The 17690-nt window shown below is 37.0% G+C and overlaps 1 protein-coding gene across 12 annotated transcripts in view; it reads right to left on the bottom strand.

Moving 5' to 3' along the window:
• Positions 1-6458: 6458 nt before the first annotated feature.
• Positions 6459-17690, bottom strand: part of Picalm (phosphatidylinositol binding clathrin assembly protein) — an 82180-nt gene continuing 70948 nt past the window's right edge. For 11 of the 12 annotated variants that reach the window (XM_051192202.1, XM_051192206.1, XM_051192200.1 and 8 more), the window contains 4 exons: positions 17023-17082; positions 15915-16019; positions 9156-9257; positions 6459-7819 (listed from right to left, as the gene is read on the bottom strand). In XM_051192202.1, coding sequence (XP_051048159.1) covers positions 9165-9257; positions 15915-16019; positions 17023-17082 — 258 coding nt within the window. In that variant the 3' untranslated portion in view covers positions 6459-7819; positions 9156-9164. The remainder of the gene's footprint in view (positions 7820-9155; positions 9258-15914; positions 16020-17022; positions 17083-17690) is intronic. The other variant, XM_051192208.1, reaches the window with a different exon arrangement.

Here is a 17690-nt window from a genome sequence, read left to right as displayed (position 1 = left end):
GCAATAAGATTCCAACAGGGTACTCAGAACCAAACTGACCTCCAGTCTTCTGCAAACCCAGTCCATGCTTGTAACTGCTGACTCAACTCTCTAGTACCTTGAAACAAACATTCTAATCTTGAATTAAAAAAAAAAAAGAGGCTAATACCTAAAAATATATGAAGAACTAAAAAAAAAAAAAAAAACAAAACAAAAACAAAAACAAAAAAACTTGGTAACAAGAAAGCAAACAACCCAATTAAAAATGGGGTATAGATCTAAACGGAATCCTCAAAAGAGGAAACTCAAATGGCTGAGAAACACGTAAATGTTCAACATCCTTAGCCATCAGGAAAATACAAATCAAAACGACTGCGATTCCACATTCCACATGTCAGAATGGCTAAGACCAATAAAACAAGTGACAGCTCATGCTGCCAAGGATATGGAGCAAGGAGAATACTCCTCCATTGCTATTGGGAGTGCAGACATGTATTGCCACTGTGGAAATAGTGTGGTGGATCCTCAGGAAGATGGGAATCGATCTAACACAAGATCCAGCTATATCACTCTTTGGCATACACCCAAAGGGCACCTTGTCCTGTCACAAAGAGACTTGCTCAACCATGTTCACTGGTCCTCTATTCATAACAGTCAGAAACTGGAAACATGGATATCCCGCAACAGAAGAATGAATGGGCAAAGAAAATGCAGTGTTTACACAATGGAATATCAGCCATAGTGTCGCATGCCTTTAGTCCCAGCACTTGGGAGGCAGAGGCAGGCGGATCTCTGTGAGTTCAAGGCCAGCCTGGTCTACAGAGTGAATTTTAGGACAGCCAGGACTATACAAAGAAACTCTGTCTCAAACACACACACACACACACACAAAAAAAAAAAAAAAAACCCAAAAACAAACACAATGGGTATCATTCTGTTTTTAAACAAACAAAACAAAAAAGATGAAATCAAGAAACTCTCAGATAAATTGATGGAACTAGGAAAAAAATCATCCTGAGATAACCCAGACCCTGAAAGACAAATATGGTATGTATCTGCTTATGTGTGTATATCTACTGTTAATGATTGCTAAGCTACAATCTATAGAGCCATTGAGATTCGGAAGAGTAAAGGACTGGGTGTGTTGTGCACGTATGTGTGGGGGTGGGGTGTTGCAGATCTCCCTAGGAAAGGGAAATAGTTATGGATGGATGAGGAGGGCTAGAATGGGAGGATCAAGTGGAGAGGGGGGAGGGAAAGGGGGGCAAGAAGAGATCTAAATGAAATCACCAAATAATGGGGAAGACAGAGCCCCAACTGGCTATCTCTTGTTACCAGCAAAGTTTCCAGTACTGGGATTGGGTCACAATCTAATTGAGTTGGCCAAAACAACCCAGATTGCTGTCAAGACTAAGGTTGCTTTCCACAACTGAATCTAATTGAGTTGGCCAAAACAACCCAGATTGCTGTCAAGACTAAGGTTGCTTTCCACAACTGACGGCAAGGTCCCAATGCTTGAGTAGCCAAGCAGCTCATACTAGACAGACATACATCCTGCTACATTCACAGATCAGCACCTTGTTCAGCCATGATCAAAGAAGCTTCTTCCTGCAGCAGATGGAAACAAACATCTCCCAACCCACAGCCAGACATTATGCAGTGAAAGAGACCCAGAAACACTCAGCCTCAATGTGTTATCTCTATCAAGTCCCTCTCTTCAGGGGTCAGGGAACCCTGCAGAAAATTATGCAGAGTGTAAGAGCTAGAGGGGATGGAAGACACCAAGAAAGGCCCTCGAAGTCAACATGACCAAAGCTCACATGAACTCAAACTGAGACAGCATGTACAGCGCCTGGATACAGATCTGCACCAGGTGGGGCACTAGAGCTGAAAGACGCAAACACATGTCCCTATGTTCAACCCAGAAGCAATCTCCAACTGATAACCACGTGCAAATGAGAATTCAGTGTCCTCCAAGGAGTCTCACTGGGGAAACAAATTACTTTTAAGAGAAGGCTGCACTCCCAGCTGTAGATGGTCAACAGAACACTAACTCAATAGCACAATAACACCTTTGGCTGTTCCTTGTCTTACAATTTTGAGTCAGGGATTTTTTTTGTTTATTTAATCTTACTGGGTTTTTTGTCTTTTTAATCTTAGTTCCCCCCCCCCCTTCATTTTACCCTACAAGTCCTTTGCCATATACATTATGGCTTCCAAGTTAGCCCTTTTTGTTTGTTTCTTTTAAATAGGATTGTTTTAGCATGTTCGAACAAGTGTCTGTTACTTTTTTCTAGGGTTCTTTCCCTTCTGCTTGTTATGTCAAATTCTGATGTACTTTTGTTTTATCATGTTATATTAATTATACTATTATCCCTTAGAAGCCTGGTTGATTTCTAAGGAGAAACAGAAAAAGAATAGATCAGGTGGGAGGGAAAATGAGGAGAATCTAGGGCAGAGGGGAGGGGAAACCAAAATAAGGATATATTATGTGAGGGAGTGGGGGAAACAATTATTTTCAATAAAACGACAAAACAATTAAAGATAAAACGATGTCAGAAACAATAATGCTGATGGATGAGTGGAGTGGAAGGTCTGCTTCTCTGCTGGTTGAATGATAAACAATCTTGCTTGCTTAAGGATGCTGGACCAGTAATCGCATGTGTGTTAAAGACAAAACTTCCTTGGGGGAGGGAGGTGACAAAGGAAATGTGTTTTCTTCCCTTTGGTTGGTCTGGGTGCGAGAAAAACAATTCAGATCTGGAATGGAAGCAGAAGCACCCGCTGCAACTTTCCACCATAGTCTGTATATGCTGGCATACTTAGCACGCATACTTCTACTGTCCACGTGGTATTGTAGAAGAGCTTCTGTAAATGGCATATATCCTACTGAAATATAATACTTATGTGCTATAATATACAATGTAATTCAAGACACGTTCCCTATCCCAACTAACATTTGTAGACTATTTCTTTGAGAAAGTTTCTAAAAGTGGAATTAGTATTCTTAAACTTTAGGACTATTGCTGAAGCTCATCCAAAATGGCAGTAGTATCTGTGGAAGCTATGTAAGAAGGCTGTGAATTCACTGTGAGCTAGGGATGGGATGGAGTGATGAATGCTCTATCAAAAAGATGGTCTTCTACAAGAATCGCATAAACTATGTTAAATGAATGAATGCACTTGGAAGCAAGGACATGAAGGAAATGCTGGCAAGTCTACATCATCTCTGTGGGAAAGGCAACAGGCTTGAGAGGAATATTCTTGACTCTTTTCACATGGCCAAAGATGGTAAGACATAACATCAGTTGCATTCCCGTGCTTGTTTGCTTGAGATAACTGTAAAGTCACCTCATTTTGCTTGTGCTAATAATAAAAACAAGGGGCTAGAGAGATGGCTCAGAGGTTAAGAGCATCAGTTGCTCTTCCATAGAACCCTGGTTCAATTCCCTGCACCCACATAGCAGCTCAGATGGCACAAACATACACACAGGGAAAACAACCATACACATAAAATAATGAAAAAATAATAACTAAAAACTAATAGTGCTTTGTTTGTACTACTCTTGAGTTCAAGTGCCTGGATTCTCCTAGTTATCCTTTGGTCCTTGGAGACTTGGCCTTGCTGGATTTGGGCTAGGTCAACAAGTAGCTATTTCTTGATGAGCTCACCCTTAGTATATTCTTATTCTCTCCACTCCCTACAATATCATCCTATTTAATAAGCAAAGAACCCTCTTATATACTAGTACATTATACAGTGGTCATGAAAAGGCCCAAAGAAACACCTTAAGGGTTCAGGGTCAAAACCAACGAGGTAAAGTATGACAGTGTTATGTCTGTAATCCCAACACTCAAGAGGCTGAGGCACAAGGAATTTCTAAGACACTAAGACATAGCATCAAAAATAAAAAGCTCAGCCAGTGAGCTTACATTAAATACCACATAGCATTTAATTTAAATACCACAAAATAGGAGACAATAAGGTGGGCAGGCATCACAATAGTTATTATCAACAGGCCTTGTGAAAGATTAGCTCTTGGTGACCATCATGAATACCAAGTAATGTGTTTAGTTATTCTTGCCCCATCTCAGGGTAGGTTGCTTCTTGGGACCTCTAAGTTGATTCCATTCTATTGCAGTTTATCTTTCAGAACTTGAAATTATTCCAGCAATTTAATGGAAAAAAAAGGCTTTGCAGTTCAAGGAAAAAAAAAAAAAAAGGATCAGAGATGCAGACTTGGTGTCAAGACAGTCACTTAGCTATCTGGCAGTGCCAGTTGGTGTGCTTGATGTTCCCATATAATGTTCTTGGAAGGAGGAAATGAACTTTGTGGACAACCTGAAGTCCAACTGAATGTAAGCACAGAACAACCATCAAGTGTTGGGAATTTGAAGGAGCTAAGTGGGGTACCTGAGTGAAGTAGGGCCAATAGGGCCAAGGCTGGTTACCAAGGTAAATCTCAGACTTCAAACCCATTTTCCTGTGCAGCTCATAGGAAGAATGCATGCCCTGGGTTTGATTTCTAGCTATATACAGTAGCTAGAAAACAATATAAACTTGAGCTTTGCATGAAATGGTTTCCCCATAACATTCTAACTGGATAATTTTCTATTAGCCTACAATCAGCTTACTTATTTATCTCAAGACAGCTGTTATCTGTCCTAAAAGAAATGCCCTGTGAAGGGGTTTGGAGAGATGGCTCCACAGTTAAGAGCACAACACAGGCTGCTCTTCTAAAGGCTCTGCATTCAATTAGCACTCACATGGTGGTTCACAAACACCCGTAATATTGTGGGCACCAGGCATGCATGTAATACACAGACTACTTGAAGGTAAAATAACCACACACACAAAAATAAAAAAGAAATGCCCTAGAAAGAAGTTTTTAACAATATATTCAGTTTCATAGAGCATAAATATTATATCTGTGTTCTGTGAAGAAGCTGAAGATTACCAATATATTTAAGACCTAGATATAAAATCCCACAGCGGTTAAAAGATGTCTTTCACATAATCAGAAGCATAAAGCTTTGGAACAGGTATATATGCCCTCTACAACTACTATCAACTTGCTAATGAGGTAGTAAAATGTGTGAGGAATGCATAGATTTTATAAGTTGATGTGTAGTTTGAATGAGAATCGCCCCCAGAAGTGCCTATGTTTAAATACTTGGTTCCCAATTGGTGAAAATGTTAGTCAAGGATTAGGAGGTGTGACCTTGCTGGAGGTGTATGTATCACTGGGAGAGGGCTTTGTGGTTTCAAAAGCCCTAACATGGCATCCCCAGTTATGGCTTGCATTCTGCCTCCTGCTTGTGGGTCAAGATAGAAGCCCTCAGCTACTTCACCACCACACTTGCCTGCTGCCATGCTTCCTGCCACAACGGTCCACGATTGTAACCCTCTGAAACTGTAAGCCACTAATAGACCCTTTCTCTCAGATGTTGCCCTTGTCATGGTTTCTTATCACAGCAGTAGTAAAGTAGCTGAGACAGCTGATTTACTTTCCTTCTTGTATTTTGATTAAAGTTGTCATTATCAGGTTTACACCCCCCCACACACACACACATTGACAATGTCAGATACTAGAGAACGAAGCAGGAAATGTGCTTCCTAGAAGATCATCTTCCTAGAAGAGTCAAGAGTGGCCAACAGTCTAGACTGAACGATATGATTACCATTTCAGTTTTGAATTAATGAAAGCAAGTAAATGGACCATAACACTAAATACCCAACTCTTGCATTGGCTAATTTAACATCTTGGACAAGTTAATTTTCTTGTTTTCTACCCATAAAACTGAATAAATGTGAATAATCCCTACCGAACAGAGTCCAAAAGTATTTAAACAACAAAATGGAAGTGGTTATAAAGCACTTCACATGTAGAAACACACTATCAAAAATAATATAATGAAAGAAGTCACATAACTTAAAAATACTGAGATAATTCAAAACTTACTATTTTAAGGACTCTTAATCTAAAATACAATTTCTCAGTTTATGTGGAAACATTTTAATAACAGTGAAATTTGAAATCAGTTAGTCATTATTAACGAGGCACATTGGCTTACTATGATTTTTCCAGTCACAGAAAACATTTAACAGTACAAAGCTTTTAATCTTTCTTTGATGAACTTTGACTCCTGGTTATTATTCACTATGCTGTATAATACAAATATTCTTAGCATACATAATCTTATGCATTAAAGAGTACTTTTTCCCTTAACTTACCTGACTAAAGGCAAGCAGATCAGAAAGGAAAAATGAATAAGTAGTTCAGTTTCTAAGTGAGTCCAGATGGTAACAAGAATTCAAACATAATTCTTTTGGGACGTTTAAGTAAAACAAACTTTACATTTTATTAAACCAGCAGATATTACCAGTTGGGTATAATTTTATTAGCAAAAAAAATGATATTGATAATAAAAACCAAATGGAAAAAGGAAAATGCACCTCAAACCAGAATGCCATAACATGTTTTGTGGAAGCTGCATTTTATTTGAAAATCCACCCATTTGCTAACATACATTTTAATATTGTAAACAAAAATAGAATCTGCAGAGACAATGCAACAAAGTATGCTTAACTCATGTACAGAATTGCTTTCCTACAATGAACTGTCCTTCTTAAGGCCCCTCTCAACCCACGCGTTAAGATGTATTTACAGAAAGCACCGATCAACAGTGCAGTTTAATTCTTCATTAACTAAACTCTTGGCTAGACATCGAATTTAAAGATACTATCTCCCCTTATTTAAAAGGTACATGATCATAACATGGCACACGCCAAATAAAAAGTTCAAGGATTTTAGTTCCCCTCCCTTTCCCCATAACATCTCCTAAAGTTTTACTGAAAAGAAGGAAAGTCTTGAAGTGAAAGCAATTCTTCACATTCATTTTGGAAAGGCCCTAATGTCAAATGGAAAATAATGACATGCCAAGCACAAAGCAGTAAAGATCCTTCCCAATGCACTAATGCTGAATTTTAAATGTAGTGCTTTTCCTAGTCAGTGAACTGTTCCCTTGCAAAATCCTAGGCACAGAATTGACTATAAGGATTAATGCATTTATAATGCTTCCCAAAATCCCATAGAGACTGAGAATTCTTAAAAGAGTCAGACCTATGGTTTTGCCTTAAAATATTTAGTGCTCTGTATGTCAGCTGAAAAGCATTTTGAATCAGATTCATTCTTGTGGATAAAATCAAACATACTGTGAACATCCATACTCATTTTCTTAAGGAGGCTTGATATAACATTAATGTTATGTAAAATTGATAATCATAAATAAATACAAATACTTAAGGAATGTCTACTGCAAACTGAATATAATTTTTTTTTTAAAAAAAAAGAAAAGTTAACTTCAATTATGGTTTCTGTATTTGTGAGGACTGGAGAAAAGAAATATAATGCATAATTAAAATTATGATTTTGATTCCCCAATGAGTCCTGTTGAATTATGGTAAAGGACACAACTCTTCTCTCCAGGCAGCTTTTCCAAACACAAACTCCACACTTTCCAAGTACAGGCTTTTCTTGGTTTGTTACTGATTATGGGTATTAATAAGACTCGAAAGAACTGAAGTGTTAGTCACCAAAAAGACAGATCTTAGTCTTAAATCATGGCAATTCTTGGCTTTATAAACGGTATTGACAACGCTCTCCTATAAACTAGTCCCATCCCTGCCGAGGGCCTTCATGGGTTACTCGAGCGCTCTAATGGAGGAAGAGTTTCAGAGACAGCAGTTTGAATTATTCTGGAAGTAAGGAGTCGCCACCTGCAAACTTGTGTTCTTGGAATAATTCCATTCTCTTCCATCTAGTTACATAAACTGTATCTGGAAGAAAAAAGTCATGATCTAAGTTAATTTGCTATATTATAGGATGCATTATCACAGATAAAAACACTTTGTCCCTTTACCATTCAACCAGCCTAAAGATGTTCTTAACATGCTTGTCACAGGCACTGATAGCAAAAAAGTCTCACGAGCTTCCTATGTGTCGGCACTCAATCCATGAACCACACTGTAGGAACTCCTAATTATCTTCCCAACTACTTAAAAGCAGGAAGGAGTAGAGGCCAGGGGAGGAAACCAATAAACTATTTTTCCTTAAGTTAAGAATATTTATCCATAAGCACAAATGCCCCATGTAACTCATTTGGGAAAGCAAAATGTAAAATATCAGAGAATAAAATAAAAAGTAGTGTTGCATTGATTCACTTCTTTACTAATTAAAAATCTGAAATATCTATAAAGGAACACTTTTCAGTCAGGAGTCACTATTCACTCAAAAAACGCCTCACTCATTTTTCCTCAAGTGCCTATGCACAGCTAAAACTGAGGTAAATATGCTAGCCAAATAAAAATACAAACTGCCAAAGATCTAGACTGGAAATGTGAACTGGGACCAGAGCACCGAGATCAAATTAAACTATCTTCTAGAAGATATAGGTGATATGGATCATATACCAAGATCCTTGTAGTCAAAGCTTAAATATTCATTTGCCCTTAAATAAAACACAAGCTATAGCTGAGAGGCAGAGGCAGATGGAACTCTGTAAATTTGAGGCCAGTTTGGTCTACAGAGTTCCAGGACAGCCAGCATTATACAGAGAGACCCTATCTCAAAAAAAAAAAAAAAAAAAAAAAAAAAAAAAAAAAAAAAACACAAAATTTTTATTGTTAATGTTTTATTTTTAATGTTACTATCTTAAATAAAAGGAACACATAAAATGCAGCCCTCTAATGAAATTACATAAATGAATTTTTATCATTAGTCACAGCTATTACATTTAAACTAAAGCTACTCCTAACCAAGACTTAAGTGTACTGTTTACAATTATCTTATGATCGACCCAAATACCTCATTTTTAAGGGTGATATTTGGTCACTGACATCAGCTGTGAGCAGTAGATACTTCTGTGTTAAGATGGTCCCCTGACCTCACATTTAACAATTTAAGCTATGTTCCAAAGGTGGTGTCTTCTTTTGACCTATCTTGAACTATATTTATTCTTAATGTAAAGAACAGAAGAGGAGGAGGCAGCGAGGCACAGAGGAAATGCAGACTCCTTTAAATAAACAAAGAAAGAGAAGGGTGCATGGTGTTCAGGATTGGCAATCTTTGCTTTGCAGGTATTCACGTTCCCATCTCCCCCACACGCAGCAATACCTAAGTGACTTATAAGAAGTCCTCCAGAGAAAGCTCTGCAAAGGGGTCCTTTCCTGCAGCTCTGTGAGGACTGTGCCTGGAGGGGCTGGATGCTGCCGACAGCTGGGGGAAAGAAGACAGAGACAGGGGAGAAAAAGATCTCAGAATGACAGAACATGAGAGCAGAAAGTGTAATGAAGGAAGAGGTGGTTTTTGCTTTGTCACCTTTAATAAATTAAAGGCAGCCTTTGTTGAAAATGGGATCATTTAAAATGCTATTCCATGTCAAGTTAAAAGATATCCAATGGCATGTGTTTTCCAGAAAAAAATGTGTGCCTCTGAAACATGAAAAGTTTTTAATCCATAAAAGCTGATATAAACTGACCTACAGTCAAGACTTTTAGTGGGAGGAGGGGAGGAGAAAGGGAGTAGGGAGTACAGGATGCATAATTGTGATTAAAAAATACATAGTGAAGTTGGCTTTCTAATCTAGACATTTGTCCACAGCTGTCCAAACTGACCTTAGTTCAGACCCCACATTTCCAAACACAATTATCACTTCCTGCCTTCTTTCTGTAAGGCACAAAGTCATTCTCTCAGGTCTTTTCTATTCTTAAACATGGCTTACCTCCTATTTTTCTATCTGGACACTGTGAAGCAGGTGTATACATTGTGGGAACTAAGACAGAAAGCTCTGAATAAGGGATACAGGCAAGGTTTCTGCTTGTTTCTAGTCTAAATTCATCTGATTTATCAGAATTTGCCCACCTTTTTTTTTGTTTTAAACTTCAGGATGAAGTTGACCATTGCACCTAGTATCATTATCTTTACTCTCAAAGAAAAGACAGCTTTTCTGAACAACATGAGCCAAGTTTTTGATGTACGAGTGCTTTAAACCCAATGTGAACTACTTTTAGTGTGAAGAAACTTACTGTTTCTCCCTTACTATGGCATCACAAAGCTTGTGAGCACAGGTCCATCATGAGAAGAATAGGTTTTAGAGATGTTCCAGTAAGTATTAAGTTAAAATTGACTAGGTAAAACAACTTCCATTCATATTTTCAACACTTAAAATTATACAAAGAATTTTAAGTCACAAAAAGTCTCTTTGCTGGTTTAAAAATGATTTCATTTCTTTTTAAGTTTTGCTTTTATGTTTACTTCTTTGTTTTTGTTTTAAAGAAAAGCACCATAAGGAGTGATTGGCCAATGAATTTCGGCAAATATTACCTAACCAGTATAAGCAATTTCCCATTTAGGGGACTATAACCAACCTACAATTTTGAAAATCACTTTTTGTTATTTTGGTAGTCAAGATTCTCCTGATCCATATACTGTTTTAGAAACACGCGTTCAAAGATAGAAGAGATGGCAGGAAGAATAATGAACTTGGATATGCTGCTATCGATGGGAGGGCGGGAACTCATGTCTGTCCTTACTAGAGCTCTCAATACCAGCCACTCCAAGGGCAAAGCAAAGTGAAATCTAACTGCAAAGATGCCCCAACTTTTTCCCTGGAGTTCCCTGAATGGATTGGTATCCAGAAGAAATGATTCCAAATACTCATTCCTGAGATAAAAGGGGCAATCACACTTAACTTCCACTTTTAACTTCACTTACAAACAGGTTTTCCTTTGCGTTTCAAAACATACCTGCCCATTGTATACTGCATCTAAATGATAACTAAAATGTCTTTTTAAATCACGTTTTCATGAAGGCAGCAGTTTAAAGACCTGATAACAGCAGAAGAAAATGTCCCTGGAGAAAACAAGAGACTCTATCATTCTCAACACATGAGCATGCCAAAAGGATTAAATAGAGACTTAAAGAGTTTTACAAACAATTCTTAAAGGGTTCGATTTATCTTGGGGAAAAAGTTCCTATAACTGCACTAAGTTTCTTAGCACTTTCCCCCTGGACTAGGCAAAAAGCACATACCAGAGTGGTCTGACTGCTACACTACTCCAGATTCTGGGACACCCCAGTGGCTGTAAGTGCTGACTCCTGTCTTTTCCCATCACTATCAGAAAGCAGATTAAAGCCTTCACTGGTGGGAAAGTAGTTGGATGGAGAGGGAATAAGGAAGGACAAGAACAGAATATGCTGCCCACATTACTGCTCAAGAAAAGCAGGAAGAAGAAAAGGGATGGCAGGGCAAGAAAACTCCAGGGGGTTAAGACACAGTAGAACTTTAAGTCTGAAGAAGTTGCCTGAGATAAAGTGCTGACCCTCTTTTATTTATCATTCTTTGCATAAATTAAAGAACCTCGTAAAGGTGCTAAGGAATGCACACCAAAAAAAAAAAAAAAAAAAAAAAAAAAAAGCAGTTAACATACTGGAGGAAAGAATTTTTAAAAACTCAACTTGTCAGAATTCATCACAAAATCAAATTTACAAATTGGCATAAACTAATGCCATTACAGAAATGTACAAAACTATAACAGAAAATGCCTTGGCCCACTTTTCCAAATAACAGTCTCTATCCTAAAGTTCCAGTGCTAAAGAGTTAACATAGCCACAAGTCAGTTCAAATCAGAGATGTATTCCATAACTAAAAGACATCTTACTGCTCCACCACAGACATACTTAAGTCTTTTTTATTAATATTTATAGGAAAATGAAATACTGCAAAGAGCAATGTATGGATAAAAATACTAAAATTTACAAGTAACTGATGGTAATGACTCTTATTCCTCTACCACTCTAATCAATCTTGAAAAATACATGAGTGGTGAGATAGCTCAGCAGGTTAAAAACCATTACTGCTAAGCCTGAAAACTGCGTTTGTCCCAGGAATCCATGTTAAAGGTGGAGAGAGAGGCAGTGACACAGGATGCCCACAAGGTTATCCTCTGACCTCCATATGCCTGGCACAACAGCCCCCCCCCCATCCCCATGTACACATACATATACAAACATTTTAGTAAAAATATAAGCTAAAATTAAAAAATAATCTAACATTTTCAGAAAGTGCTTTGCTGCAGAGTTGAGTTGTTTGGTTTTCTTCCCCTTATTGGTTATAGAATGTTCAGTAGAGGAAGATTAATGAAATCATAAATTAATAAAAGACAAAGAAATACTTTAAAATACGTTTCAAAATATACTTCAAGAAGCTGACAAGTTAAACTCTTAAAATAAAAATGTCAATGCTCTTCAAGTCCCCTTTGAAGTTAATTTGTGGATTCTGTAATTAAAAAAAAAAAAAAAAAAAAAAGTCTCACTATGTCCCAGGCTGACCTGGAAATAAGTAGTAGCTGGGTTTATAAGCCTGTCCCCCAGTCTCTCAGAAGAATGCTTGAAGACTGGTTTTCTGAGCCTAATTAATGTTTTCTTGTTCTAATTTGCAGTTTTTTTCTTTGGTAGAGAAGGAGCATAACAAACAAAACACAACAACAACCACCCAAAACACACACCCAAACAAACAAACAGTAAAATATGAAGGGCAGAGACTATTAACACACAGCTTGAGGCAAACCCGTTCATACAATAATGAACCCACTGTCCTATTAACACCATTTGTTTAGTTTGTAAAGTTGAAGCCTTCAAAACTTCTTGAAGAATCTTGTATTTTGATACTAATAATTACACCCATTCCCTCTGTCTCCCCATCCCTTCCTTCCTTTCATAGAGTAAGAGATAAAACCCAGGCAGGGTCTTGTGAGCACTAGGCAAGTGCTATACTACTGAGCTGTACCCTCAACACACACGCGCACGCATGGCTGGCACACTGACAACTGAAACAAATTTCATTCACTGTATATACATTACTCAACCTGTGTGTTCTGTATAGTAACACTAATAAAGCTGATGTCATAAAAATATTTAGAGATGATAGTATTACTCCAGGATTACAGAGATACCAGCCTTGAAGCTTAGTCTCAGTTAACAGTCAACTGTTTCAGGGTGTTCAGAGCACAGCCGGATCACTAATGACATATCCAAATCAATTTGCACAGGAATATAAACATACAGTGTTGCATGCTGTTAGTTTTCTATTAAAGATAACCTCATCCCTTGGTTGGGTAGGTTTTCCTCTAGAAGATGCCACGAGGACAGTCTTATTTCAGACTTCCAGCCTCGGAAACTGGAAGTGAGTAAATTGTTGCTGCCCTAAGCTGTGAAGCGAACTAACCGACTCTAAATCACATCCTTCAGGCTCAAGGCTGCTATATTTTAGTTCTTAAATTTGAATTCCTATTTATTTCAACTCAGTCTATCAAGATATTTAACTTATAGGAGAAAGTTTAAGTGAAATTGTTGGAGCTGGAGAGATGGTTCAATGTTAACTGCTCTTCCAGGGGACCTGGGTTAGAGTCCTAGCACCTACATGGCAGCAGTTCACAACTGTATGTAACACTAGTTACAGGGAATCGGATGTCTCTGTGACTACCAGGCAGGAATGTGGTGCATAGATATGCAGGCAAAACACCCATACACATAAGATAATAAATTGTAAACGAGAATATGAAACTTTTAAGGGGACTTTTCTAGCACACATTAGAAAATCAATATATTCCCATGCTTTCTATATACACACAGATACTGAATTATACTATGACACTGTAAAAATTGGCCATCTAGCACTGGCTATAAGACAAGAAATTAGGATTTTTAAAAAGACAGTCTAGGAAATAAGGCCTTTCTCAGCACTTGTCTCATTAACAGAGGTCTGAGGTAGAACTCTAATATTTTTATATGACTAACTGGTGTATAATGGGGACTACAGAACCAACTTTTCATTTATGGTACTACATATGATTCCCAAAATAAATTCTCTTATGGTACTGTATAATAGTAAGGGCAAAGACAAATAAACACAAATCCAAATGGCTTTCTTTACAAAGACACAGCTAACCAAATCAGCTGAAAACTATCACTACCAACATACAAGATTAGTACACCAATATATAAGTGAATAAATGATAGACAAAGTAGAAGCAAATCAGCTGAGAACTATCACTGCCAATATCCAATCAGTACACCAACACATGAATGAATGAATGAATGAATGAATGAATGGATGGATGGATGGATGGATGAATGGATGGATGGATACAAAAAGCCTAAAAGCAAAGGGTCATTGTTTCCTTTCAGTCACTTAACTGATGTCAGACTTGCTTAAATTGTCTACTGAAAACACAACAAAAACCCATAGCCATTTTGCTCCCTTTTTAGCCACATCTTCCTAAAGCAAAATAGTACCTAGTAAACGAAGGAACCAACAGAACTTTTAAAATATGCTTTTTTTTTTTTTTAAAGTTAAACATCCATTCAATTTTGTGCTTCAACAAGGGTTAAACCAACAAAGTTTCTTCTTAAAGAAGGGATGAGAATATGACAAGCACAATAACCTTTGCCACCATCAAAAGGGTTCAACAACCTCTAAAACCATTATCATCTAAATACTCATTAAAAGAGATATTGCCTATCACAGCAACTTTGACAACTGTCATCCTGCTTAAGTGACATAATACCTACATGTGGCAAAGAATGACTTTACAAACTACTGATCATCAGTGAACATTCTACTTTATACAAAACGTTAGTAAAATGTATTTACAGTACAAGTTTTAAAAGGATGTAAATAACAGACTAAGGAACAAACACAGAAAGAGGAAAAAATAAAGCCTACAAGGATTCAGCATTTTACACATAAACTTATTTGGGAAAATGCAAATGTTAGATACAGAACAAAGATCTTCATAGACCTTTTTAAGTGTAGTAAATGAAAATCTCTAAAAGGTACTAACGAACATGAACCCAGACAAAGGAAAGGAGTGGGACTCGGCGGGGATGTAGCTTAGTAACAGTGTTAATGTTCAGCATATATGAGGACATGGATCAATGATTTTAATAACTAAAAAGGATGAACTATGAAATGGTCTCCTATCTATCACTACCTATCAAATAGAGGCTAGAAGTATAACATCATTATAACGCAATATGTCCGAATAAGCCTACTAAGCATTTGCATTAGAAAAGGAATACATGCTGTCAAATATTCTGTTTTCAAATAAGCTTTAAAATGACAGTCTACCAACCTTTTGAGACTGGAAACCACTTAGGAAGTCAAGGACTACATTAACAATTATATGTATTGAGTAGAGCAACATAAGGATAAGCTACCCTTCACTTCATAAGGCACTTATCTCATAGCATTACAATAAACAAAAATACAGACTGCTTTAATGTGGCTCTCCCGAAATCAAGACATTTAGAGTAACTGTCAGAACAGGGAGATCATATCATTAGAAGTATTTACAAAATAAGTCTCTCCTTTAAAGAATCTTAAGGCAGCAGAGCCTTTCCAGTGGTTCTTCTTTATGTTTTTGGTTTGTTTTACTTAGTATAATTCTCAGTGACAAAGTTACCTCATGAAAAATATAACAGTCAAACTTTCTGTAGGCTTTCTAAGAGCCTGCAAATATCCCAAGAGCAACACTTACAGCAAACCCCAAGCCATCAGCTATAGGCTGATGCTCTGAGGCAATGGTTTGAGGGTCCAAATATAAGAATTACCAAGAAAGATGCTCAGCTTTGGAACAATCACAAGCATGGAAGTTATAAGAAGTTCCCACTTGTAATCTACTTGTCACTTCTTTGCAATTAATCAATATTCTGAAAAGTTCTTGCATTAAGAAGATATAAAGCATGTAATATCCATGACAAAAAGGAAAGTCTGATTAACTTCTTTCTTGGGTTGACGAGAGGAACTGTTAGTGTTAAAGAGCCCTTCCAAATCAGAACATGACAACAGTTAGTTATGCACATCATTAATACCTGTGCTCCTGATACAGGGCCAAAAGGGTTTGGTGGTCTCATGACAGGCTGGCTGTATATTAAGGTTGGTTGTGTCATTACAGGCACACTTCCCATCTGAGGAGGCTAAAAAATAGAATAATATTAAGTGAAGAGATGCTGGCTCACATATTCATTACTGTGGAGGAAGTAGACAAGAGACTAGCAGAAGTTAAAGGAGAACACCAACTCTGCTCTCACTAAAAGGTCAAATAATTCTGCCTGCAAGTAAGACTGGTATCTACAAATTTCCTAGTACTATTTTCATATAAAATAGTCTTAAAAATTACCAAATAAAGCCTACCCTTTTTTATCCAATTTGCCAAAGTTAAACTTTATCGTAATATTATAAAGAAATATTCTGACCAAAAAGGAAGAAGGGGAAGGGGAGAAAGGTAATGGTAGAAGAAAAAAGCTTCAAGAATCCAGATTTTTCTAGGTCTGTATACAGAGAAAACTCTAGGCTCTATCTCTAAATGTTAACATATTTCAAAGAAAGCCAATTGCCTTAGTATATCAATCAAATCAAGCTTTATGCAAATGATCATAAATGGTTGGTTTTATGTGTGTGTGCATATATGTAGGTGTGCGTGCATGTTCATGTATGTATAGGTACAAGTACAAACGTGGAGGCCAGAGGTTAGCTTCATGTCACTGAGGGTAACAATATAGACTGAGGACAGTGAATGGTTTTGTACCCCAACAATCATTGTAAGAGGAAAATCATCCTGGCCTACGCTATATTTACTCTTATAAAATTTTACAGTATTAAGGTGATATCATCTCAACTAATCTTACCAAAATAGCTTCAAGTTAACACTAACATTTAAGTGAGTTTATAATAAAAACAACATGTACAGCAAAATTATAAGGGGAAAGAAAAATAAGTGATTAATACTAGGCATACTAATCAACAATACCCATTTACAATGAGTATTCTAAAAAATACTAGGGAAGCAATGGTTAGGTTCTTGGTATAGTAGTATCTATAGAGCACTTTAAAAAAAAAAAAAACATCTAAGGTTGTAATAAATCATGTTAGGAATAAATTACTCTATTTCCCAAACACTGTATTTAGAAACATACTTACAATTCCATATCCTATCATGCCTGTTGGTGTAGTAGCAGGATAGGCCATTACAGGGGGTGCCTGATACGGCAAAAGAAAAAGTAAACAAGGAAATGTTAATTTCTGTATGTCACAAGCTTAAAGGATTGTCAGAATTCTATTTAAAACAAATTGCTAAGACAGCTATGATTAAGTGGCGCTTGTGATTACTGGTAACTGTCAATTAATACTCATTGAGAAATAAAATTTCAAAATTATCAAAAGAGGACTTGTTAGAAGAAAAAAAAAAACAACAAAAAACTACTTAAACTTAGACTCACTAGTAGTCTAAGATCACAACATCCTTCACAGCTTTCAAAACCCTTTACACAGAGCAACTGCCTGCTCTGCTTAAGACCCTGGATTTTCTCCCAAGCTCCACCAAGAAAACAAATGAAAAGGTCTCCAGGTATTTAAAAATAACCACAGTCCCAAAACTGAAAGCCTACCATTCTCATAAAAATGTTTGTGTTCCAGGACAGCCAGGGCTCCATACCCTGCCTCAAAAACCAAATAAACAAACAAAACAACAAAATATTTATCAAGAAAAGGATAATATGGATTGTTTCTTGATATATTTCTTTAGTACTGGAAGAAAATACAAAGATTCCACATCAATTAGTATCCTTGGTGTTAAAAAAATAATTTCT

Source organism: Phodopus roborovskii, unplaced genomic scaffold (genome assembly GCF_943737965.1).
Source record: "Phodopus roborovskii unplaced genomic scaffold, PHOROB, whole genome shotgun sequence".
NCBI classification, from domain to species: Eukaryota; Metazoa; Chordata; class Mammalia; order Rodentia; family Cricetidae; genus Phodopus; species Phodopus roborovskii.
This window is presented reverse-complemented; position numbering and strand designations above follow the sequence as displayed.